Source organism: Lissotriton helveticus, chromosome 4_1 (genome assembly GCF_964261635.1).
Source record: "Lissotriton helveticus chromosome 4_1, aLisHel1.1, whole genome shotgun sequence".
Classification (NCBI taxonomy): domain Eukaryota; kingdom Metazoa; phylum Chordata; class Amphibia; order Caudata; family Salamandridae; genus Lissotriton; species Lissotriton helveticus.
The window spans coordinates 701,809,115-701,835,897 of record NC_136063.1 but is presented as its reverse complement, the minus strand read 5'-3'; the positions used below and the strand labels follow the sequence as shown (position 1 = coordinate 701,835,897).

Below are 26,783 nucleotides of genomic sequence, written 5' to 3'. Positions count from 1 at the left end.
CAGATGGTATGGGAGTATCGGCCCAAGAGTCAAACGGTATTCACCAACCGTAATGCCAAGCTCGAGGAAGAAAACATTCTTTTCCTAAGATGGCCCAGCTTCTTTGAATCCATATCTGGGGGAGCAGAAGAGAAAGCGCCTTTGTAAGAAGTCCAGCTGCCCCTTCCAGTCCGCTTTACAACCTCCTGGTACAAAATCAACACCAGGGACAAAAGTTCATTCCAGCGACAGAACCGACGTCAATTCGGCTCAGTGTCCACGTCCGGGATGAGGATGGGGTCAATCCCGATGGGTGGCACAATCGGCGTTGGGAGGGTCGCTGCCGGAATCACTGTCGGGGAAGGTCAAATTGGAATGACCTTTGTCGGTCTGGATCCAGCCGACTCAGCGGGGCCCAAAGGCGCACCAGCAGAGCCAGGTTGCCCAAAGATGAAGTTGCAAGGCCTCATAAAATTGTTGCAAATGGGCAAGTGATGCTCCGGCCCCCAGGAAAGGTGGGGAGGTGCGGAGTCGTCTCGGAAAGAGGCTCAGGGACGGAGGCCTAGACATCTGCTGATGGAAGGGGTGAAATCCAAGAAAGCCTATGATTCTTTGACTTCTTCTTGAGCTTACCTGAACGTCTCAAAGATTTCAAATAGGATGAGGGGTGCAGGCACCACAACCGTTCTCTGGAACTTTCTCTCAATCGAGAATGGGAGCAACACTGAGACTAGCGCCGGACCTCCAACAGCTTTCTGGGCCACTTTCGCAATGCCTTAGGATTCATGGCCTGGCACTCGGAGCATGATTTCGGGTCATAGTCAGGCTCCAAGCACCAGAGGTACACAAGGTGTGGATCCGTCTTGGATATCATCTGAGGACAGGATCCGCAGGGCTTGAATCTGGACCTATGTTGAGACATCTTGACAACACCAGGAGTCCAAGACTTAAAAAACTTAAAAGGGTAGCCAAAAAACAGCTAAGGGGCATGTCATGGAGGGAGTGGGGGGCAATCTATATAAACGCCATCTTTGCTACTGGGCCTTACGCTAGCAAAAAGGGATATTGCCAAGGCCTGGAAGGCGCCCTGGGCTCCGTCCTTGGCCACGTGGAAAAATGGGCTAGATTTTTGTATGGGGCTTGAGCAGCCCATTTTCCTTGCCAGAGAGTGCCCACGCAAACATTATAATATATGGAAGAGGTGGGCGGACTACCGGGAATTAGAACTGGACCCGCCACGGGAGGTGGAGGCACGGTTGCTGGACTGATTTATCTGTTGTATTTATGTTTAATTGGTGGAGAGGATGGGATGACCCGGAGAGGCGGTGATCTTCGGGTGTGCAGATACAAACTTGACAGACTTCTGTATTATGGGTGCAATCTGGGGGAGGGTGGAGTTGGGGGGGGGTTGTTATCATGCGGTTCAATACTCTTCCTAAAAGTCAAAGTCATTATTATTGTGTAATTGCTGTGTGCAGAGGCCTCTGGACTGCAGAGCCCTGACATCTATGTAAAACTAGGCAAATAAAATTAGTTAAAAAAAAAAAAAACAGTGTAAGGGGTAGCTCTCTCCAGATCTGCAGAAATAGAAAGAACTTAAGTCAGAGCATCTGGGAGGCATCGATGTGAGTACCACGACGTCATTTCTGTTAAACACAATGCCAACGACGGACGCAGAGCCGACCAACACCATTTACCGATGCGCAAGGGTACTGTTAATGAAAAATGTTAAGGATCCAGAATGCCGCTCAGGGGAAATTCAAAAGGTAAGGAATCTACAACTAGAAGTCTCAGTTAGATAACATGAATACTAAGAGAATACCATTGGGGTAGGTAGGGAGAGGCAAAAAAATCAAGAAGGACCACGAGGAGTTCAAGTAGGGAGAGAAGACTAAGGACGGGGTGGTGGACCGAAAAAGAGAAGGATTTCTGCCAACAGAGGGGGCGAAGCACACAATAGGCAGTTATGAAAGGGCTAAGGAAGAGGCTAGCAGGAGGTGAGGTAGGCAACCTAAGATATGCCGAAAACAGCATAACCAAGGCGTGTAGGGGAGAGTTAAACATCTTGGAGTTGAAGAGAGGTTAAAACAAAGCATTGCAGAAGGCAACATAACAGTGCAACAGCTTGCACTGCCAAAGTGGAGAAGATGAGATACATCGATGAAACTAAAGAGTTGGAGAAAAGAGCAGGGGGTGGCAAAGAGAATAGACTAAGAATCGCAGGTGGAAGAAAGCAAGGAATGTGGACAATTGCAGACACGGGACAATGGCACGTTCACCCTCATACACCCGATTTTACAGTAACAAGACATTGTAGAGTAACCAGTCTGTAGTCTGTGAAACAATTTAACTGTCAAGAATGGACAGGAAAACATAAGAAAGTACATAGGTTCAACAATGAGGACACCAACACCGAGATTCACTCCCATCATCATCATACTTTATTCGACAATTAAGTCATAAAAGCATACATAAAAACATACATAAAACCACAGTTTTTCAATATAAAATTCCAATAAAAACAATTCAATAAATATCTAAGATTGAATTAAACTACTATATACAATTGCCGAATATCAATTATTTTGAGTGCATAAAAGCAAAAATCATAAAACAAAAATCCATAATTTTTAACAGTACAGGGGGTATTGCACATAAGTTACACAAATTGAGTAGGCCCACATATTTACACACAGTCAGCAATAGTAATTCATCAATAATCAGAGCCCTTCCGCAACAAGGCGCATACAGATTACCCAGGCCCATTTCAGAAATTTGGCCATAGCAATAGCAATTACAGGGCAGGGGTCAGTACTTAAAATTCTTAAAGCCTCTGCATACCTTCGTGTGCCAATCGCTCTGCAGATAGGCTTAACCCACATGGCTCTGGGTGCAGAATATAAGGGGCAGAAGAAGAGGAAATGACTTATTGTTTCTCGTTCTTCACCACACTTAGGGCATTTATCCCTACCGTTTTCCCCTGCCCAATTGGCTGTAAAAGACCTAACTGGAAGGGAGCCTACTCTAAATTGAAAGTAGAGTTTACGATCCTGATTTTTCTCTATGGCATCCCAATACAATTCCAGTTTCGGTTGGGCCTTAAATTCTAGGAAACGGCCTGTTAGATGTGAAGAAAAACCCCTTATACATACTTCTGCATTTATCATCTCCCAATAGCTTATTTTCAGAAGTTTCTTGGAAGGGAATGTAGCGTTTATCGGATCATCCCATAGCACTGTCAGTCCCAACCTAATTAGTAGGGACCGAATGGACTTCAGCCAGTGGACTTTTTGGGAGCCATCTTTTGTCATAATCTCCCGTAAACCCTGTGCATAATGTTGAAGTTCCTCTGTGGTCCACAGTCGGCGCCAATACAGCAAGGGCCGTAGAGAGGCAAGGTCCTGGACCGCTTTTTGTCCAAGGTCCTACATTAGAGGTGTTAAAGGAGTACTTATAGGGACGCTAGTTACTTTACGTAAAAATTCATTTTCTGCTAGCGTCAAATTTTTCAAATTTTGAAAACCCCATAGCTCGGCACCATACAATGTCGAGCTTAACACCTTCATCCTATAGATTTCCAATAGTGGGCTAATGGGCTTTGTTGTTGATAAGCTACATTTTTTCAGAAGAATACCAGCCTGTTGATGATGTTTTAATACTGCAATATCTAATTGCCTGATCCACCCCCGATCTCTCTGGCGTGTGACCCCCAGATAAGTGAAGGCGTCAACCCGCTCTAGCGGGACACCATTCATATACATCGCTCCTCTGAAAGGTTTAGCAGGCCCAGATGGTATACGGCCGTTAAGGACCATAAACTTTGTTTTTGCCGTGTTTATTTCAAGACCTCTCTTCAGACAAAAAATTTCAAAGCGCTTTAAAGCGCGCTGGAGCCCACTTGGCGTTTTTGACATGATCAATGTATCGTCCGCGAACATGAGGATCGGGACCCGCTCACCACAGATAGCCGGGGCATCAGTCGGGATCAGGGAGAGGAACTCAGCCACCCCGTTCACGAAGAGCGAGAACAAGGTCGGTGCCATGACACAACCTTGTCTCACTCCCCGCTCAACCGGGAAGGTTTCCGTTACCTCTCCCTGACGACCCCACCGAACCCGGGCGAAAGTATCCTCATGTAACCAGACGATTAGGCTCAATAGTGCAGGCGCCATCCCCACCCTCCAAGGACTTGCCACAGGGTTTTCCGCGGAACAAGGTCGAAAGCCGCCCTTAGGTCAACAAAGACCTCGTACAAGGTGCCTTTCTCCAAGATCACCGTACGCCAATATAACATGATAAACCTAAAGACCTGGTATATAGTACTTGTTCTCGGGCGAAAGCCAGCCTGGAGGTGACTCAAGATGTTATCATCATCCATCCAGGACTGGATTTTGCCCAATACAAGTCGACCCACAATCTTTTGGATCGAGTCGATCAGACTTATTGGTCTATAATTAGCTGCTGACGACTTATACCCTTTTTTGTACACTGGCACTATCTCTGCACCTTTCCATGAATGGGGTACCTCCATCCCTTGTGCTATGGCATTTGCCACATACAGGATATACATCCTCCAGCGGGCTCAGTTATTCAAAAATACGTCTGCGGGCACACAGTCCATGCCTGTAGCATGGCCCTCATTAACTAGGTCTAGTGCCCTGTCCACTTCTCCTAAAGTGAAAGTGGCTTCTTTATAAAAGGCAAGAACAAACACCCCCTCGCTACTATCAGCTACACTGCTGGCATGTTGGGGGCTAAAATACTCAACCCATGAGTTATGGTCAACATTATTTTGAGGGCTCTCTCTATGCCCTCCCCTGTCCCATTTAAAAATATTCCAGAAGAATTTGGGGTTTTTAGATTTGCATGCCATTTTGAGATCTTGCCACCAATTTTGTTCCCATTCCTTTTTTGCAACATATTGAATTTGTCTATAATTTGTGCGGGCCTGCTTTATTTTCCTTAGGTCTTTAGTCTTTAAAGCAAGGATTCACTCCCACTTGTTGCAGGTGACCAAATCAAACACAGGTATAGACATCATATAACAGTAAATGAGCAGGCTTTCATGAAAACCAAAGTGAAGTTTCAAAACTGAACTAAATGCGAAGTACAAACTAAACGTGACAACAAAATCATTAAGTAAAAGAAAGATTATGATTTTTCAAAACATGACTTTTCAAAAGAAATAGGTACTCTCCGGGAGAATAAAAAAAAAAAAACTTACCTCGAAATATTTTATTCTTTTTGCGTTTTTCATTGCTACCGAAAGTAACTTGTAAAATCCACTAATGAGAGGCAACCGTGTTGACTGCAAAATAAGCTCATAACCAAACACGTACACCCATGGTTCAAAGTACTCGACATGCTTGTCTGGGAGTATCTCTCTGCAGAATTCAAAATAAAAATCAATGATTAAAAAAAAGGCTTGGAAACAACAATATTTAGTACTCTATGTATTCATGTTATTACATCTGTCTGTACATCTTCAATGTGGCTGATTTTGAAAGACTTTTGCACCTTTATGCTAAAAACACTTTTGGGATAATCGGAGACTTGAATGCTACTTGAAACAACTTCAGTACTTTTAAATTGTATATTACAATGTAAAAGTAATTTCGAATCAGGCGTGGCTCATAATATATGAAAGTGTTGGGGGGGGTATATATTCCTTCAACTGAGCTGATCGAGCAACATCTTTCAAGAGGAGACAAAATTATGAAAAATCACGTCGAAACTGTGAATTTTACAGTACGATATTTGTTACTTTACCTTTATTTCCTGTGGCCCCTAATACTTGAAAAGGCAACACACCACATTATCCTTAAATGCATGGCAATCCTCTCTGTGAATGAAGAAGTCGTTCTCAATAACAGTTTCTAGGTTCTACAATCTCTCTGAGCCTGATAGACTCACACTGGTGGACGCTATGGAGACAGTGCCAGATGCCTCAATCAGACTGCCTCCTTGTAAGAGAGATTGCCGTTAGCACCTATCCCAATACCCATCCAGGATCTTGGCCTTCAGCTCCAGGACAACTGATACTAAAATTGAAGAGAATAGATCAATGGGGAGGGAAAATGGCAGAAACAAACCACGGGGACTGTTGGGTCAAGGAAAACCAGAAAAGCGCTTCTAACACATTCTGGGAGCTCATTACTGACAAAATTAAGAGAGCATCCCAGTCTTATATTCTTCTACGGACAATAAAAAAAATATTATTTCCTTACTATACCTTACTAACGAGTATTGGCTTTCAATGCTGACCCTACCCGATATTCTTTTGTTTTCTTTTCTCCCATATGCAGACGAAATTTTGCTATATTTTCTTGAGTATTAATTTTCCCTACCCGACATTCGCTTTGCGCGCTATTTTAATTGTTATTACTTCAAATCTTAAATATAATCTGTTGATCTTTGTGTACTGTGCCAACACACTCTAGCCTGACAGATACCTTTAGGACACTTTCAAATAAAACAAACAAACAAATAAATAAATGGTCCCTGGGGCGGAGCCATCTTTTTGGTGTGGGAAATGGGCCGTGGAGGAACTGGGGAGAAAAGCACAAGGCACTGTATACACGAAGATTTCCAGGACACCAGACTGGTTCTAAAGAGCAATGAATGCCGGAAAGGGATGAATGGAAGCATATATCAATGGTCATAGGTTTGAGAATAAGAGTATGCTAGAGTTCCCTTTTGACTGTCACAGTCCTCAGGGCTATTTCTCGTACGTTTTGTTAATCAAGGTACTCCAGCACTGTGCACAATCACTTTCAACTCTTGTTTTCTCCATAGGAAGACATATCACCCGGCTGATGGAAAAGGGGGTGGTATTGGTCTAAATAAGATCCTAAATGGGCCACCAAAAAACCCACATCATTCTGGCTCTGTGTAAATTTGAGTCTTTCTACTGGGTCCGCAAGAGGACAACTGATGTCCACATATAAGACTGCAATGCGAAAGTCTCTGGCAAGCCTTTTTCCCACTTCTAGCACTGTTTTATTTTACGTATTTTCCTTGTTCCCTCTGTGGTGTCTCCTTTCTTCCTACCATCTACAAACTGCAGTTCAACAGCCTCTACACTAGAATAGTAGGCAGTAGGTTTTGCTCCGTGGTGCTTAGCTTGCTATACACTTTCCGTGTAAAGGCCATTACAATCCTGGCACACTGAGTGAGAGAAAAAAGGCCTCCCGGCTCATCCACTGGGTGTTGGGTTCCATAATCAGAAAAATTGCTCCACAGGTGCAGAGTCCACAGGCTGTTTCCCTGTCCCGATCCTGGATAAAGACTGCCCCTCTTCTTGCATTATGCCCTAATCACAAACTGCTACTAAAGGCCTTGTCACTTCAGACCCAAGATTTCATCTCCAGGATCCGCAGTCACCTCAGAACTGCTCAGAGTGCGACAACGAGAGGGCCACAAATTGAGGTTTTCCAGCATTTGTTCTGGCCACCCAGCTCACAACAGGCCCCCTCGCAGAGCCAGTCAGCCACTGCACCCACTGGCCTGCACTGTCAGTCCTCTCTGTGAATACGTAGGCATATTGGGTGAGGGGGAAGGGGGCGAAATCTCAATAAACCACCAACCTATATCTAGTGTGCAGTCCAGATATCGCCCATCTGCTGCTGTTGGACCTGTAGTAGATCTCCAAGGCTTATCGCTGCTCCTCAAAGCCTCCCGGGTCCCTGGAGTCACCTTTCTGCCCAACAGGAATCTCAGCTGCTGTGTAGTTCTGATAGACTCTGTTGCCCTGGCTCTTAGTGTTGAGCAGGAGGCAATGGCATATCTCATTACGCAGCACTCAGTGTTCTAAGATTTCTCAGCTCTCTAGCAGCAGTACTGAGCAATCAGAAAATGGGGCACACAAGACTATGATCATGTCTCATGAATGGTCATGTAGAGAGAAGACGCTCATAAAATTCAGGAAAACTGTCACCGCCCCCCAGCCTTACAGCTTAACAGTCACATAAATTGGCTAAAAATGTATTTCGTTGAAGGGGCATTAAAATATTTAAAAACATTTGTGATTAACCTTACTTTATCCAGTAGAGTTGGGACTTGCCCTAGTTTTAAAAAAAAGCTTTCCTTTAAATGGTGGGGAAATAGTCAATTTTTCAACATAATGTCCACTTAAGAAGACTAAAGAGCTATATAGGTTACAGGCAGTTAAAACTAAGCTGGTTACACAAGATGGCATAGCATATCGTTCTCAAAAGGTTTTCATTATCTTTATTTGTTTCATTTTTCCATTCAGCCCTATTTTAGATGGTTCTTCGTTCCAACGTATGTCAAACTATACATACAAGGGGCAGGCCAAACAAATAAAAAGTTATACAAACCTTTATCACAGGACAAGCACAGCAGAGCTAGGTAAATATTACTGTCCAGCTGATAAAGCCTCTCCTACTCTATTGCCCAATGAGAAAGGGAGTCACAACTTTAGGCCAGACCGCCACCTGAGTACTCAGCACCAGTTTGTCGGGGGGAAAAAGTGGTATAGGGTGGTTACACCATCAGTACCTGAAGTTCACTCAGGCGGCGAGGTGAAGTAAATGCAATGAGAAAAGAATCTTTACAGTCAGGAGATATAATGAGCAGCTATGCATCAGCTTAAAAGGCGTTCAGATCGGAAGATTCAAGCTCAAATTATTGTTCCACTGTGGCATCACAAAAGGCTTGGGAGGAAACAAATGTCAAACCTTTTATAACCTTCTCACAACAGGTAATTTACACAAGGACGGTTGATCCGGCAAATATAAAAAAGCTGAAAGGGCTCACACATTAATTTTAATAGTGCCCACTGCAAGGCCCAGCTGAGACAAAGATAAAACAAGCAAAAGATCAACCGACAACTTAGCTTGTAACAGGTCAGCTGGCCAGATACCACACCAGGGCACATACTTGTCTCAGAGCACCGCATAAAAGGATTTTGTGGTAGGACATCTGGTGGCGAGGGTGAAATAAAACACCTCTGACAGTTGAAAAAAACAGTCAACTGTCGCCTCTCAATCTCCAAGCATTGAGATGTAGATTATGCAGATTCAAGAGAAGGACCCTACCCTGCTGGTGCAACAGAAGATTCTCCAGAAGTGGTAACCTGATCGGAGGACAGATGCTCAAGCCAACAGTTCTGGGAACCACAAACTTCTAACCAAGCCAATGCTACCAGCAAGACTTGAGCAAGTTTGTTCCTGATCTTTATCAGATTTCGGTGAAGGTGAAGCAGGAGCGGCAAGAAGTCTTGTGTTCCATTCTATTCAATGGAAAGCGACGCCTAGTGAATGCAGAAACTTCAACGTACCAAACATTTAACGCTACACACTCTTGCCGTTTGAAAAGTCTAAACGGTAAACAAGGGGGTGGTGATGGACGGAGCATCTGAACCAATCAAACACTCACACCCAGTCAACAGATCTGGGTTTAATCCATCACCGTTCTTTAGCCCACTCTGCCACCCCAGTTCAGACATGGCCATATGCAAATCAGTCTAACCCTGTGCCTCATGGGAACAGTACAGCCCGAACTGCCAAGCCATGCCTTCCCTGGACCGGATTCAAGCTTCCTAGGACCGGTTTCTGGCATTACAGCCGTTTTCAGCCAGGCTTGCTTGAATCCAGTGGCAAAGTGAGCAAGGGACTCACGTCTGAGCATACCCTGCCAACTTATGGCAAACAAATCGGTACAAAAGGGGGTGGTGATGGACGGAGCAATCTGTACCACCTCAGGATAAAGACACCATTTGTGATCTGCAAGTCACTGCATAATTAGAAACTTGTTTTCTTTAGGAGGAGACATAATTCGCTGGATTTAGCCTCAAAGTCATCAGGGAGCAGGGTTCCGGATTCAGGTTGGAAAGAAAGGTACGGACATGAGAACATAGTGGCATTTATATGTGGCACCGTTCTGTCACTGTAGAAGCAGTAGTGAGCCAACACGAAGTAGCACAATGCATCTAATGGAGCAGAGGAGCATTTTTGGAGAAATGTTTCTGGATCCAGTCTGGCGCCTGAGGAGTATTTAACGTCAAGGAATCTGCAGTTGCAAATATCTGTCAGGATCATCATTTAGGAGAGACCAGCAAAGTCATAGCTTGAAATGCACTAAAAGATGTCAGTACATTCTGGATCACTACCGAGATGGCCAGTATGAAGAACATCTTAGAGGGTGGTAATAACAAAGCTTCAGGTTAACCTGAAAGAGGCTGAGAAACAACACACCCAAACCCAACCTCAGAATATGTTACAAAAGCATAGAGCGGAGGTGGAAGATGCAGGTGCTTAAACTTAATAAGGTACAGCATGCCTGAGCTAGGTTAAATACGAATTATCTAAATGGTGGTAACTGGCAATTAGCTGAAAAATGTACAGCATGTCTAACTAATTTAGCAAAGTGCTAAAAACTAGAAGAATATCAAGAAAAACACAAATAATTTAGCAGCTTCTACCCGATAGCTTCACAAGGATGAACAGAAGGACAGTGCTCCAGATAAGAGGAGTCATGCTTCCACTATTAAAAGTGTAGCTTGCCATATAAGAAAGGAAGTAATTGGTGATATGTTAAAGAGCCTGAAATAAAAATTTGCTTATCAAAACAAAAGAGCCTGAAAATCCGAGCAAGTAGGAGAGATGCCCTAATGCCACAATCACTCGGACCGCATCCAATCAATCAATGCCAACGTCTGAGATTAGTTCAAGCATTCATTCCATCACCCTGGTTTTGATGTCCTAAGTATGGCGGATATGTCCAGATGTGGGTCCTTTGCACACTGTGCCACTTGAACAAAGTTATACCTGGCTGATAAGGACTAGGGTTACTTGTGTTCCGGTTCAGGAAGAACCTGGCCTGGCATTGCAGGATGGACTGTTCCAACTGGAACCGGGTCAAGCCTGAATTGCATATGACTGGGTCCAGAAAGAGGAGTCACAGTGGGTGAAAAAAGATGGATTGGGATATGTCACTAAGCAATTGCCAGTGGCTGTGATTAATTCAAGTATACCATCCATCACCTTGTTTTTCATGCCGTAGGAGAAAATTGAGCCATAGTATGTGAAGGAAAAACTGATGTGTTAGTAGGTACGGAAAAGATAAGCAATACGTAAAATATATATACCTGCAGAACTCTACCAGGTTGATAAAGGCTGTGAAATCTTTTGGCTTAGAAGGCTGCAGGTTAGCTACAGGATCCGAAGTAGGAATCACCAAAGCACTGGCATCAACATCGTCCTATAAAAAAAACAGGCAAGGAGACCATTATCACGCACATCCCCGGAAGAAAACAGTCGCAAATAAGTTTTCAAGTCAGACTGAATTATCTTTTTCGGTGCAGTTAGTAATAACAGGCACATGATGCATAGCCAAATGTATTGCTAATGTTTTGCAGAATAATTAATCTTTTAAAGCAGCTGCACAAATAGCCATGTCCATTGATAAGATTGCTACTTAGCCCAGTGAAATGTACCCAGAGCTTGTGGCAAATGTTTAAAACAAGAGTGTTCAAAAGTTCGCATGTGGCCCTCCACACTCTCTGGGAACCTGCCACTCAAGTGTCTCGAGCATATCATCAATCAATTCTACATAAACCTCTGGGCAGTTGAATATCATGTTATCTGAGTCAAAGACATGCACATGCAGTGCTTCATTTGAGCAGGTGCTTTCAGGTGCTCAGCACTAGCACTTCTTTCACAGGTCCAGGGCTACGATTTCTAGTCCTGCAGGTAGTGGTCTAAATATTAATTGCCCAATTTAAAAAAAAAAGAACCACATATCTTGCATGGTGACAGGCTGGTATGTCTTTATAGGGAGGCATACATCTGTTTAGGCAGGCATGATTGTGTATCATCACTTTAGTGATGATGTCGTCACGCCTGTCATGAATCCAAGAAGTCATCATTAACGGATAGCTTGCATTCTATTACCCGACTCTGCTGCACCCTGCCACTGCCTGGGCCTAAGCCTCCCATTGGATAATTGTAGTGGGGGCCTGCAAACCTGCATTGCTACTATCCTCAACGGGCTTGATGTGACTGTGGCTCACCGCAACTTTTGTGCGCTATGGAGTCACCTGCAGTTTCCGTGCACTGCCTCCAAACATGCTAATTGCTGAGTGTGCTTGAGCCCAGTAGGTGCAACAAACATACTCACATCTCACATGCATTGCAGCATTGCAGTTGGGGACAGTGCTTTTGCTGTAGCACGCAGGGTCACAGCAAGCTGAGCAGTGGATGCCTATGGCGTTATAACTGTACCAAACTAATTACAGGCAGCACTATCAGTGACATGACCTGCTGTGCTCAAGCAGCCTCCTGACCTGCAACAAACTCAGTCAGACCGCACTGATTAATATGTTCAAAAAAGCATTTGGTGTACATTTTGTTTTCACACTCATCTGTCGGTGTAGGTACATAAGTAAAACGCATGTCTTATGGGACAGACAGCACAGCATGGTTACAGGATAGAGACTGAGGCAGTGCAGGTGTTGAAAGTTGAACACACCGGAGGTAGAAGTGGGTTATAACCTCCTTGGCAACATTTTCAGCCCCTGCACTTAATTTTTTACAAATTAAGCACTGTCACATGGAAGACAGAGTTTAGATCAAGTTCTAGTGACTAGAGGAGATTAGGACTAAAAGTAGAACAGGCCCTCATTCTTACTTTTCTGTCTAGTCATATCAATTTGTAAGGGTTTAGACAACTAAAAAGGATATAGCTACCGGTGGAAAGCAGCAATGATTACCAGTATGAATCGGGCTAACATTTGTTGGGTGTCCAGAAATATTTTCCAAAGCTGAAATAGTTTGAAAGTATTTCTTAATGTGGCAGTAACTAAAATGGCTTATTTGCAGATAATCCTGATGATCAAGTTACAGTAAAGTAATCTGCATTTCCTCTTGTTTTGGACGAGTAGGCATGGCTGCCTTATGAAATGGAGTCTTGGATGAAATAGCATTTGAAAATTCAGGTATTTACTGAAGATTTTCAGAAAGGTCTGGTCAAAGTTTAAATGGGTCTTTTTTGCCTAGATGGGTCTAAGGTCTAGGGATATAGATAGTGACAGTGACTTAAAATGTAGCTGAAAATCTGTGGATGAATTCTAGCTAAACAACACCTTCTGTAAGCCAAATGACAAGCACGTATGTGTGGTTATTTTTGTAGCGTAAACCAAGCTGTAGAGGAACAAAGCCATGCCTGTTCCACCATTGTCTGGCAGAGGAACTATCAATGACAAAGCTGGATTTTCCAGGTAACCAGTTTGAGGTCCCTATTTAGAAACACTAAAGCTGCAATAATAGCTTATCATGGATGCAACGGCCCAAGTGCAAGCAGGTAAAATTGACCATTTGACTGCTATTGGGTAGTAAAAGACACCATTGTCAGGGTTCAATGGGCCCATGAGGGCTTTAGGCCCTGGTGCCAAATGTGCACCAGTGGTATCTACGCTACTGAGTCATGGACAGAAAAGAAAACAGACATTATGTCTCTTTATTAACTTGCCAAAGGGACACAGACAAGCTCTGCAGCTTTTTCTTTGCTTTCCCTGTTTTTTTACTCCATTGTGGCCTTCGCAAGCCTTAAATACCTGTGGAAAGAGTTTAAGGAAAGCATGAATCTCAATAGAGAAGTACAGTGAGGTGAGCCAATATGATAACCTCAAGACTCCCCATCTGTATGGTGACTTTTAAAGCACTTAAAAGTGCTCCTCGAAAGTCTTAACCTAAGTGTATGACTTTGCATTCATCTGCAAAAAGCCTTCAGCAGGTATCCCCAAGGGAGCCGTGATCAGGGTCATTCAGCACATGTAGCACATAGGAAATAAGTGGAAGTGTTGATCAGCAAAAACATTCAGATAAAGTCCCCATGGCCTTATTTGACATTTCAGGAAATTAATTTAATATGCTACAAGGTAGGATGGGTCCAGCCGGGATTGTCAGACCTAAGGGTATTGACTTCTGACAGATGGAAAGAAAAGGTCTGCAACTGGATATTGATGGTTGCCTTACACCTGCATCTTGTTTGCGTCTCCCATTTTATGTTGGTCTTTTTATCATTAGTTGTCTCAGTTCCGGCCGGCACTGATCGGGGATGGCAGGGTGATGGGGCATGGGTGCGGGGGGAAGGTTTGTAAATAAAAAATGATAAACTTACCTCCTGTCTACGAAACCGCGTCGTCCTCATCGCGTCCCTCCACTCCTTCCTCGGCCGGCACAGGAAGGACACCGGAAACACCCAGGCCCCTCTGAGCCAATCACAACCCTGCAATGTCATGTTGTGTTTGGTCTGAGAGCCATAGTTCGGTGCTCCTGTGATGTATTCCTATAGGTACTGTATCGATTCCCCTATTCCTGAACCTGGTTTGGTTAATAATTAACTAGCAGCCATCCAACGGTGCAAAAACCGTTATCTGATTAAGCCACACCACGGCACAGAAGCGCGTTATCTGATTAGGTCATAACGCATGCCATCTAATTAGACAAGCGATATTCCTCCAGCCCCTTATAAGGCATACGGAGTTCTCAAAACAAATCAAACCTACAGCGACCTGGGAAATTCCCATAACCATTGTTTTGATTTCACCGAGAACTTCAGTAAAGAATGTGCGAACGAACCAGTTCATATGACATCCTTATTGACGTATATATGTCCATCCTTACGTCAATCTCGGCACCTTTCAGGTATAAATATTACCGACATTGCCTTAAGCAAACACATGCGGTGGTGACGAGATTGGAGCAGCGAGACGTGCCGAGGAGCCCAGCAGAGAGCGAAGCCCACAGGCGCTGCCCCTCCTTCCTGACGCGCTGAGAACGAGACGCTGCCTTTCTCCTGCTGAGAAATCCAGCTCCGGCGCTTCCAAGCAGCCCTCGCAGGCAGCTGGAATATCAAGACCTGGGATAAGAGATACCAGCCCTCCACCATTCTAGATCTCAGGTACAGAACTGAATAACCCCATGCAGAGAATTCTCGAGTCAGTCCCTTGGCAAAACAAACTTAACTTAAAAACTGCTACTTATATCCTCCCGCCCACGTATTAGGCTTAGGTCAGGTACACTGGGGTAGGCGTGGTTAGAAGCACCAGTTGAGTACGATTAGTCAAATGTATATATGTATGTATCTATTTTATCCATTTTAAAGTATCATATGGCTCAGAAACCATATCAATGCTTTTACAGTATTATTTTATAATTCTGTCTTTACTGTATGCACTTTACTTAACTATAAGTATTGCAATAATAGCGATTCATTTCTCTTGTATGAGAAAAGAGACTGATCAATAAACACCATTCTTTATTGAACACGCCCGTCTCTTCCTTTTCTCTACAATCTGGTGAAACTAAGAATGCACTGAACTGACTGAGTAAAATAAGTTGTCTTTTGTTTTCACACGACTCTAGAGATACACTCTTGATTAGGGGAGAGCAAAGTTGTCATGTTCTATGGTTGTCAGAAACTAAATCCCTTCTTGTCTATCCAGGGAGGTTAAAATCCTCCTTGCCTATTCGAGAAAGTTTCTAGTGAACTCTGAGCTAGCTGGCAAACACAAAACTTTAAGTCTAATATCGTCGGTAGAAGACCTAGTTAACCTCTGCCCTAGGTCTATACTATTGAAGATATTATTCCAATGCGCAGAGCCTATTGGGATAATAGGAACTACACTACATGGCGCCCAACCGTTTGGATAGGCGATAAAACTAACGCAAGACATTAGAGTAACTCAGTCGTGCTTTTTCACACAGACCCCTTTTTCCCATAATACTCCAAAGACGTCTGGAGTGGGTGAAAGGTCATATCCGCCAAACCTCGCAGGAGGAGACTCCTATGTATGGTTCTTGGTTTACTCAAAGTTGAAGGATACACTGTTCCAAAATATTGTGCATCTAATCTTTGTTTCCATAGAAACCTGATCTGCAAATAAATAAAAAAATCTTCTTGACAATAGTATGTCAGAAACTGAAGAAGAAAGGGAGACAGCTAGAATAGCAACTGAACTCCTAGCAGCTGACAATACTCTGCTGCAAAATGACCCGGATATAATACTCATCCCGGTCAACATAAGAAAATCTATAACCTTAAAACTTATAGAAAATGGACTGACACCAAGAGGTGGTACAGTCATATTCGTAATTGAGGCACACGAATATCGTCAGACAGAGGTATTCTATTCATGGATAAACTTTCCAGCAGCAAACGCTGTAACAAAGGACTTACACTATTACAAAACAGAGGAACCTCCTAATGAGTATACTCCTTTCGAGGAGGTGGAAATACCACTCAAATTCCAAGAGCACCTGCTCTTGTTTAATGGCGCCCTAAAACATAATAATAACATCACGAGGCTCGGTCCACTAGGTAGACCAGGAGCAACGTGGCCGGTCCTAGCCGGATACACACCACATCCAGACATTGAAGAAATGCCTGCACCAGATCTTTTAGCACAGCTAAAACAATTAATAAAAATACATAGACAATTAGTCCAATATGTAATGCGGACTTCAACAGTCCAACCAGCAATTAAAATTCCACAGCTGACCACTCATCAGGGGAACACAAATAAAGTTCCACCTCAGAACATACAGTCCTGTCTAGGTAAAGTACCCGCAAAACAGGAACAAATTCCTTTCTGGCTAGCACAAAAAATCACTCAAATAGAGGCGGTGTTTCCAGATACCACCCCTGTTGAGAAACATAGGATTCTGACTATCTGTCTTCCAATGGGAATCGCACCACATGTGGAGGACTGTGACACTTGGGGAACAGTCTTTGCTTCCATTTACACAAAAACACATGGTGTACCATCCATGTCAGTAATACCAGATGTGCTAAAACAGATTCAAGATGAATACGGTCCAGAACCCGCCTTAACTCTCGGTATGAAACTACTGAAAGATTTCAAGCAGGTCTCGGCAATATTATTAGCCAACATAAAGGGAGAAGCAGCAAATGTGGCGATTCGCCAGAGGTTAAAAGAGACAAATATAGCAGACCAACCATCTGAAATTGCCAGAATCATAGAAAAATCCTATGAAGAACTAGGAAGAGATAGTTTGGGTGGAATACCAGTGAAACCCCAACTAGTTGAAAGTCCTGAAAAGGTATTTATTAAAAATAATTTAAACACTCAAAAAAAGAGCTGGGATGGAAATAAACAATCCAATCCTAAAGAAAAAAAGATTCCAGTCCAGAGGAAGGTCTCCTCGGCGGAGAGAAAGATCTCCTGATCAAGGATGCAAGTCTCCCCAAAGGGAGCCCTCTGTGAAAAAATACAACCTTAGAAATAGGGATAATATAAAAAAACCTGATAGATAAAGATATTGATACACGTCCCTCTCAATCTTTTCAGACTTCCTCGCAGAAATCGGAAAGAAGAGGACGATCAGAACACAGGGAAGAGCACGTCAAGTCCAAAGACAAAGAACCTGCTCATCTGAATAAAAAATTACAATTTCCAAAAAAGAAGGTAACCAGTATTAAAGTAATCAACAATGCCGAGAATACTGAGGACACAGCTGAAAAACGGAGAATGGGCTCAGACAATGCTAGACAGCGCAGCAGAAGTGAGCATAGCTCGCAAAGTCCTTATGAATCATCTGGAGACAGTGGACACGAATGAATACATTCAGGTGGAAACTGCAGATACCAGAGTTAGCAAACCTCATAAAATATATGAAATAACATTGCGTATAGAGGGGGATAAGACTAGAAAAATAAGGGGTCTATTTTGGGATAATCTCTCCAAGGGCTATTACATACTTCTAGCTGAACGAGACTGGCCTCCAGAGTTTGTCAGGGAGTGCCCACATGGCGAAGAAATAATTATGCCTGCCTTCTCAAACCATATTCCAATTCATAAAAAATATACACTTGCAAGAAAGTGGGCAGTAGCTCAAGCCCCTGCCTTATATAAAAATCATGTGGGATGGGATGAGGACTCTCCTCCTCACAAAATCCAGTTAAAATCACAACCTACTGCACAGAGGCAGTACCCGATTAAGCAAGAAGCTAAAAAACAGGTAAAAGAGATCCTAGATCAACTTGAATACCAGGGGGTGATTAAAACTTGCACCTCACAAATGAACAACCCTTTGTTTCCTGTCTCCAAGCCAGACAATTCATATCGTCTTGTTTTGGAGTACAGACACCTTAACTCATGTTGCAAAACATTTGCGGTACAAAACTCGCATAGTGCTGCACTAATGAATAACATAGTGCGCAAAAAATACAAAACCACATTAGACATTTCTAATGGATTATTTTGTCAAAATATAGCACCAGAGAGCAGATATTTGACGGCGTTCTCAATAAATGGCACGCAAAAAAATTTCTGTCGTTTGCCCCAGGGGTTCAAGAACAGCCCAGGATTATTCTCAGCGAGAGTAACAGAATTACTACAAACATATGATGACGAGGCGTTATCTTATGTCGACGACATCTATCTAACAGATGATGACTTGGATACTCATTTGAAGAGAGTGAACACCATAATACTTGGGTTCGCAGCAGAGGGTTACAAATTCAACTTTAAAAAGTCAAGAATTGCCCATCTAACAGTCCTGTTTTTAGGATATGAACTATCAAGTGAAGGCAAAAGCCTGGCTGACAATTTCCTAGAGAAATGTGCTGTAATCCAAGCACCTAGAACACTGAAAAACTTACAATCAATTCTAGGCTTCCTAAATTTCTGAAGAACTTACATTATAAATTATGCAGAGAGAATGAAACCTCTCCAGTCCTGCCAAGCGTCACGCAACAGGTGTGACACTCACGCATTTCAGTGCGGTGATCCGCATCACCGCACTGAAATGCATTGTCACGCATTTGCCAGCTGCTGCCAGGCGAGCCACCAGCAGCGCCTGTCACAGTGCCCAGCCCCTCTCTGCTGCTCTGAGAGAGGTGCCGCCTGCTTCCGACGTGCTCCTAAACAGTTAACCAGAGGCAGACTGCTTCAGCTCTCTGCTCTGAGAGCGCTACAAATGTATCAACTGCACTAACAGAAGACGGCAAATTATGGTGTGGGTGCGGCACAGCGCCAGCGCAGCTCATGACACAGCAGCGGGGGCGGGCTGTATGGTTTGCTTGCAGCGCGGCAATTCTTATTGGCGTTGCCACCCGCAGCTCTCCTCTGCAGGCACTTTGCATCGGACTGGGTTCGTCCCCGCCATACTAGCATACAGCTTGTTCATTTTAACTTTTAAAACGGGTGATTCGGCGGGATTGTAGCGCTGAGCAGCCACCAGGACAATATTACGAGCCGTCCGACCCCGTTTAACTTACGAGGAGTCAGGAGAGACGCCGCCCGATGATCACTGTGAGGTCTACACCACCAATCCCGCTGGTGAGGCATCAGGCGCTGCGACGAGATTGTTGCATGTAGCCTGCTGTGCGGCCGCCGCCGATCACGTGCGGCTGTGTCCACCGCGGCGGCCCCGGCATTCAGAGAGACAGTTGGGCCTGCCAGTGCCACAGTTACTATTCGAGACTAGTACAGAAGTTGTTCACAACCGTAAGTACTACTACTACTTACTTTGGTCACTAAGGCAGCCTGCCACTGTGACTGTAGTGTGTCAGTTACCTTAACTTGTTGCCTTGTCTTAAGTGACGGTGGTGGTGCGTGTAGTTTTTGCCAGGGCTCTCAGTGCTCTCTCATTCTGCGGGGGTGTGAGGCCCGGGGTCCGTCGTCATGACTCGCGCGTCATTCTCAGAGGCCCCTGAGTCCTCTCATCATCCTCCAGATTTTTCAGGTAGAACGGGTGGGGCCCTGCTACTGGCTGGCAATAAACTTGTGTAAAGGTCATCAGCCGCCAACGGGATTCAACTTGCAAGCAGTATTAGAACGTGCCTTTTCTAATTTGTTTGGCCTCACTCAAAGACTTTACTAGTCAGTGTGATGTTTTTCTGCCGGCCCGGCCGGCAACACACTGACTGGCCTAGCTGTGTGGACTAATGTAAGGCGGGCTCCTCTGCTCACACAGGAGGGAGCACATGTGTTAGTGCCCTTCCCTTTCTGGTGCTCTGCAGCAGTTTTAAAAATGTCTTGGCGTTTCTTGTTGCTCACATGGCTGTAATTTTCTGCTATTTCGAAATTTCCTTTGTCTTCATTGCATGATTTTTAAACGCGAGAAAGTGTCACTCATAGTCGTTAAAATGTCACTCATAATTTCACTGAAATTATGAAAATGTCACACATGGCAATCTGAAACCTTGGCAGCTATGCCTCTCTATGATCTAATAAAACCAGATTTTAAAAGAATCAATTGGACTCAAAAACACACAGAAATTTTGAGATCTTTACAAACAGATATGTTAGTTAAAACAAAATTACAAACACGTGACAACACACGCAACCTTGTGATTCGAGTCATCCCAGGAAGATGCGGATTCACATACCTGACCTCTAATGAGGGAGAGAAGGTACCAATAGCATACAAATCACATTTGTACACAGAAGCTGAAAAAAGGTTCAGCATTAAGGAAAGCATTGTTCATGCGGTTCAAACAGCTGTGGCAAAAGACAAAATACCAAGCCGACGGTAGACAGGTTACAGTCAGAACAGCAGAATCAGCTTTTGAGGCATTAACAACACCATGTAATTTACCGACAACTGCACTGAATCCAGAATGGATACAATGGGTAAATTCTGTTGCTACAGACAAAGTAAAATACTATTTTGACCCGGAAATGAAAGAATTAAAACATCTAGAATATGAGAGAGAATACCCTCTGCCAATCGACATTCTGCTTTTACGACAGTACGCCTGTGTAATATATACAGACGGTCATGCTCAACCCTCAGTTTGGGGAGAGCTGGCTTACAACGCCACATGCGAAATTGTAAAAGAAGTGTGGCGCGGAGGTAAATTAAGACCTCTACTTACAAAAACACACTCAGTGGAAATAAATTCAGAACAACAAACTGAAATAATAGCGTTAAAAATGGCGCTAGATAATGCCGATCGCGAATTCGCGACACTTATAGTGTGCGATTCATATTACTGCGTCAAATCATACAATAACGACTTACAGAAATGGATTCAAAACGGTTACAAAGATGACACAGGTGCAACAATAAAGCAAAAAGTGCTTTGGGAACAAGTAGTTCTTTTACAGAAAGAACTACCAAAAACTCACGTGATACATTCAGTGAGTCATCAGCGTGATGGCGTTCACGTTGCAGGGAATTCATTGGCTGAGACAGCCACAGCGGTAGCAACTAAACCGGCCTCCGTAGCTACAAAAAAGCGTACAGTAAAACACATTGACGGTGAAACTGTGCTGGCGGTGAAAACGTCATCAAAAGGCGACTGCTCAGCGCTACCGATCAATTATCCACTCAATTATACATACATAATCGATGCAAACTCAGTCCCTTTTGCTCGAATCCCTGGAGTGGGGGATAGAGTAATTCCAAACACGGACAGGAGAGGCTTGTTAATAGCAGACGCACATATGGGTGAGGGTCTCAGACACCTTAAGCTAAAAGATTCTCTGGAAGAATTACAATCAGTGTACTGGTGGCCAGGCATGAGCCTGCATCATCACATTTTTGTAAAAAACTGCCCAGACTGCAATAGAGATCGCAGTGGCGAGCGAGGAGGACTAGGGCCATGGCATTTCTCTCCAGATAGACAACAACAATAAGAAAGTACCCATCATGAAAAAAGCGTTATATTAACATAAAAAGACTAATTTTCACTTACAATGTAGACCCAAGCGCTCGGCTGACGTCCAGTGGCGTCACTTGGGTTGGTGTCACCCGGTGCGGGTTACTCATGGTGTCACCCCCTCACGACTTACTGCATGGACCTCCTCCGCTCAGAGTCCACCAGTGGACACAGATGGCAAATAATGGGACCATACAGAATCCTTAGTAACGTTTGCAAATTTAGTTCCCATATTTACAAAGGCCAAAGTGAACCACCTGCAAGTGAAGTGACGAGTTCAAGGAAAGGCCTGGCCTGCTCCCTGTCTTGAGCAATGAATCATGCAGCCGGCCGTGTGCAACTACAAGCACAATGCACCGCCCGGGTCAGGAATATCCTTGGAGGCTGGAAGGGCGGGGCCGGACAGGGTTTTCTATTTATTTATGCGTTTTTATATAGCGCAACTTTACCCAAAGGCGTCAGAGCGCTTCACAATAGGAACAGTAATGAAACATGAGGAGAAAATTACAAGTGAACCAATTACAAAAGCAAATGTTAAGTTACAAGAGGCAAAAGTGACAATTGTGAGCAAACAAAACACATGAGGTTGCACACGGTGCATTACAGGAGGAAAAAGTGACATGTGTGCAGGTTACAAGTGCTTAAAAGATAAACTATGACTGAAGGCAGGTTTTGAATTTTCCAATCCCTGAATGTAAGAGCTTCACATCCACTGTCTGAATACCAGATGCATTATCTACACGAGTAATTAAACTAATAACAGTGTATAAAAGCAATTACTAATGCGTATTTATTACTAAAGGAACACTTTTGTGAAAAATTTGAATAATGAAATACTGAGCAGAAAGCACTGTTTCTAAACTTATACCTTGCAGTTAGCATGCAATTCCTTAAAGATGGTTCATAATTCATTAAGGTATATTACAAGGATGGTAACCTGAGACCTATCTCACTCAAGAATGTCTGCAATGAAAGCAGTATCTCGCTGAGCTTCCTACGTAAAATCCAAATCTGTGACCTGCATGGTGCATGCTTCACTTTGCAGCTGGGACATTAACTCTTTATACTTTGTATGAGTCAGGCGCAGGCCTGTAACTAGACTGCACACAGGTCTCGCCAGCAAGTTTATTCACCACCAAAGTTATCTTACAATGCTTTGGAATTTGTTGGGTACACAAAGACCTCTGCACCAGGTGTCTAATCCCAATAAACTATTTTAAAGTGAAGTCTGCTTGAGAGAAAACAAAGTACAATTAGAAGAGGTATAATACTGCAATATATGGTAGACACTCAAGCACAAGAAGAAACGTTACGTAGGCAATGGTAATGGTGGCACTTGTGCAAGTATCAAAAAGCAAACAAAATGCCATTACCGTAGTCCCCAGGGCAGGCCTATCGTGACTGCCCAAGAAGGAAGAAAGCTTTGTTTAGCGGGCCTGGTGCACTGACTGCACTAGTAGACCCGCCCGAAGAGGGCCGTGTTTTTGTTTGTGCGAATGTGCCTGTGCGCCCAAGAAAAAAAAAGCATGTACTACTGAATCTGATTCAATTCATTTGTGTGCCACTGCACTGCCACATTTTTTTTAACTTACTTAGTTCATGATCATAGCTGCCAAGGTTTCGGATTGCTATGTGTGACATTGTCAAGTTTTCAGAGTAATTATGAGTGACATTACAACAACTATGAGTGACACTTTCTCGCGAGCAAAAATCAAGCAATGAAGCCAAGGAAAACATTTAAATATCAGAAATTACCCCCATTTGAACAACGAGAACCCTAAGAAGATCCTAAAACTTCTGTAAATCACCAGAAATGGAAGGGGACTAATCAGGAACACAGACTCAGCATCAGAGGGCAGGCAGGCACAGAAGCTGCTAAGAAGATGATCGCATTGATCTGCTCATTCAGGACCTGCACTAGCCTAAAAAAAAGCAAAGTTTATAGCATAGCAAGTGCAACTAGGAGCTTATACCATCACTCTGTCTCAGGCATTATTGTTTGCAAATGCAATAAGGTAAAAAAAAAATGCTCGGAGTGCCAGCATAAAACCTGGAGCTGTTTTGCTCTAAATATGCGATAGTGCAAATAAATGAATAATTACAAATTGCACAAAGGTGTAAAGCAAAGTCCTAAAAACCGTTGGACATTATATTATACTGGTTTTGCACATATTTAAAGAAAGAATGTTTTGATATATGACACGTTATGGTCATTTACGTACTGAGCCCTTTCAAAAGAGAAAACAATTCCTTTTTTTTTAAATGTAGATTTTTTTAAAGATTGGCCATATAAATCTGTCACTGCAAATGGACTAGCTGTAACCTTGATTATTTTAACAATATGTAGATGCAGACTAGAATGCAAACACGACTCGTGGATGTTACAAGGGTAATTATGCTTGTGTGTTGAAGAACTTTGTTCTTCACCACCTGTGTTGCTGGACAGCCGGAAGAAAAACAATTAACAATTCATCCTACCTCAGGCACATTATGCCAACTCCTCACCACCACACCTCCATGTCCCCGTTTCTGGAAATCAATTATTAGCATGCTGCAGAGCATCAGTTTGGACTCCAGTCTGCTATCTTTACCACGTGGGGCCCAGGCCCGGCCGACTTGAGCCTCCCAAAAAAAATGTGATAGGCCCCATTCCTGGATCGCTTCTCAGCTGCATATATTACATTAAGTAGAGAGTATACAACAGTATGACTCAGCTGACTCGACCCACCACAGTACAGAAACGTGCATTTATTTTCAGGGCACACAGAGGTCAAAGCCAGGCCTGCCTGTTATTATTTCAAAAATACTAGACCAGTTTAAGCTTTACTTTCCACTTTTTAACTAACCCTGAATTAATTACATTTTGACGAGCTGAGCCTTTACTGTGGTCGTTGAATCTACAACCATGACCCCTCCCTCCTTCCTTTACTCCTAAAAACTAGATAGATAATTCATTTCTCCTGCTTTATGCGTGTGTGTTGGGGAGATTTCTTTGGTGCAAAAGTAAACCTTTTCGTGGTAACAACAGGGCTGGTAGTACATCGACTTCATCAAAAGCTGCAGCATTATGGAGCTAGCGCAAATGGCCTCAAGGAGAGGCCAGGCTGCAAAAGGAGCACTGTTAGGGGAAAGACAGCTTTCACATGTCAAATTATCATTTTGCTTTGCTCTGAAAATCCATGCACTAGAGCTGGGTGTCAATAGCTGCAATGTCATATCCTTCCGTGAACATTGTGTGTGGGCTGGAAACCGAGTCCGATGGTGCACAGTTCTGGTGTGTGTGTGTACATGTACAAGCCAGACTATGCAGTAAACCTCTGTGCGGATTCCTCCGGCCGTGTGCTTCTGTGGATCACACCAGACGCACGGCGCAGCCAGCCTGTCAGTCACAGAGCTAGTACATGGCGACTCTGCTGTAGTGAGGCAGGCGTTCGGGTCCGAGCTGCAAGAACAGGTCTGCAATAATGAAATGCGATCTCATGAGTCTGAAACAATTAAATGAGATCTCATAATTTTATTTGCAGCGTGCGTGCTCGCCTCGTGTTAAAGTTACACAGACTTGTTACCTAAGTCGTGCCAGCAGCACAGGACCTCTGAGCCTGGCGTAAAGTAAAGTGAGAAACAGACAGTAACTAAACTTACTTGTCACTCTGACAGACTCCCTGCAGACTCCCTGCAGCGCCCGCGATGCCTCTGATGCAGCGCGCCCTAGGCCATGATCATGCTGAGAGTCACTCCAACAACGCTGGGACTAGGAGTAGTGTGGGTATAATTCATTAATTATGCGCAGCAGGCCAAGGCAGAGCTGCTTGACTCGAGTTGATTAGGTTTCCCCCGCAGCTTCTCTAGTGACCTAACTTCCTCCTGCAGTGCAGGACGGGTCGCGTGAGTGAGGTCACATTCGGATATTAATTCTTCTTTATTCTACGACGCACGCACGCACTCTCGTCTCCTCCCTGGAGGGCGCGCCGTGACACGTCAGAGCAGAAGCGCACAGCTGCGTGCGGGGGCTGTCCCAGGGCCGTCATTGGTAGCGGTAAACATTGACGGCCCTGGGACTCACCGCAGTGAGTGCACAGTACAGTAGTAGCACCAGTATTTTTATTTTTTATAAGAAGGTGCGCAACTACGCACGTCGCACACAGTGGCAGCTAACTAACTACATTGGTGTCACCCCAGATGGGGTGACACCCGGTGCAGCCCGCACCCCCCGCACCCCCCTAGTGACGCCACTGCTGACGTCTGGACTGTTATGAAAAGATTTGCGAGTCTATAATGGCATATACGCTAGGAGCATGCTACGTTTTGACTAATGTATTCCCTTAAGCCCTCAAGCTTGTGGGGAAGCATGGCCAAATGAGCATTGCATAGCGGGACTCTTCTCACTTCCTTCCTGAGGGATACGGGATGGTGTAAAGAAAAAACCAAGACATAAAGCAATCTATAACGGAAAAGGTATTAGGTTCGGGAGCTGGGTGGGTCAAACATTTAATAAGTGTCCAACGTAGTCTAAATAACCTGCCAAGGAATTCTCTGAAAGTGTTCAGTCCGTACGAACTATTGTTCGGGACTAGAATGATGATCCAAGATCTTGATAGTCAGACTTCAGTGGTTAAAGACAAAAGCTTTGATATCAAAGATCGTTTGGCTATTTTGCAGGACTTAAATGAAACAAGAAAAGACCTGAGCAACAACCACTGAAGAGAAACCACCTGTCCCAGCAAGGCCTGTCTGGATTCCAAAAGTCGGGGATCTAGTCAGAGAGAAGATCGCGGTAAAGAAGGAATTTGGGCCTTCTTACAGAAAAGCAGTTCCTGTCTTGTCTATCAACGGGACAAGATCAGTAGTACTACCGCCCCTTGCTGGTAAAAAGGAGAACCGAGTCATATCCATCGACCTGGTAAAACCACAATCATGTGGCCAATAACAAACAGTAGGCCAAGTGGACTCCCAAGAAGTAGCAGAACACCAATGTTTGCTACGAATACAGAGGTTCAAACTGAAAGACTGATCACATTTGGAAAATCTACAGTGAAACAACAAGGACTATGCAACGAAGCAATGGAACTTGAACCTCTTAACCCCTTCGACGCTCATGACGAGCTGGGCTCGTCATGCAGTAGCCTCCTGCTACGCTCATGACGAGCCCA

General features: G+C 43.9%; 1 protein-coding gene across 1 annotated transcript in view; it reads right to left on the bottom strand.

Annotated features, from left to right (window-relative positions):
* PRKDC (protein kinase, DNA-activated, catalytic subunit) overlaps window positions 1-26,783 on the bottom strand; it is a 3,158,350-nt gene that overhangs the window by 2,882,115 nt on the left and 249,452 nt on the right. Inside the window, exons 17-18 of the mRNA XM_078687323.1 lie at window positions 11,090-11,202; window positions 5,204-5,363 (exon numbers count right to left, since the gene is read on the bottom strand). Of these exons, the coding sequence (XP_078543449.1) occupies window positions 5,204-5,363; window positions 11,090-11,202 (273 nt within the window). The remainder of the gene's footprint in view (window positions 1-5,203; window positions 5,364-11,089; window positions 11,203-26,783) is intronic.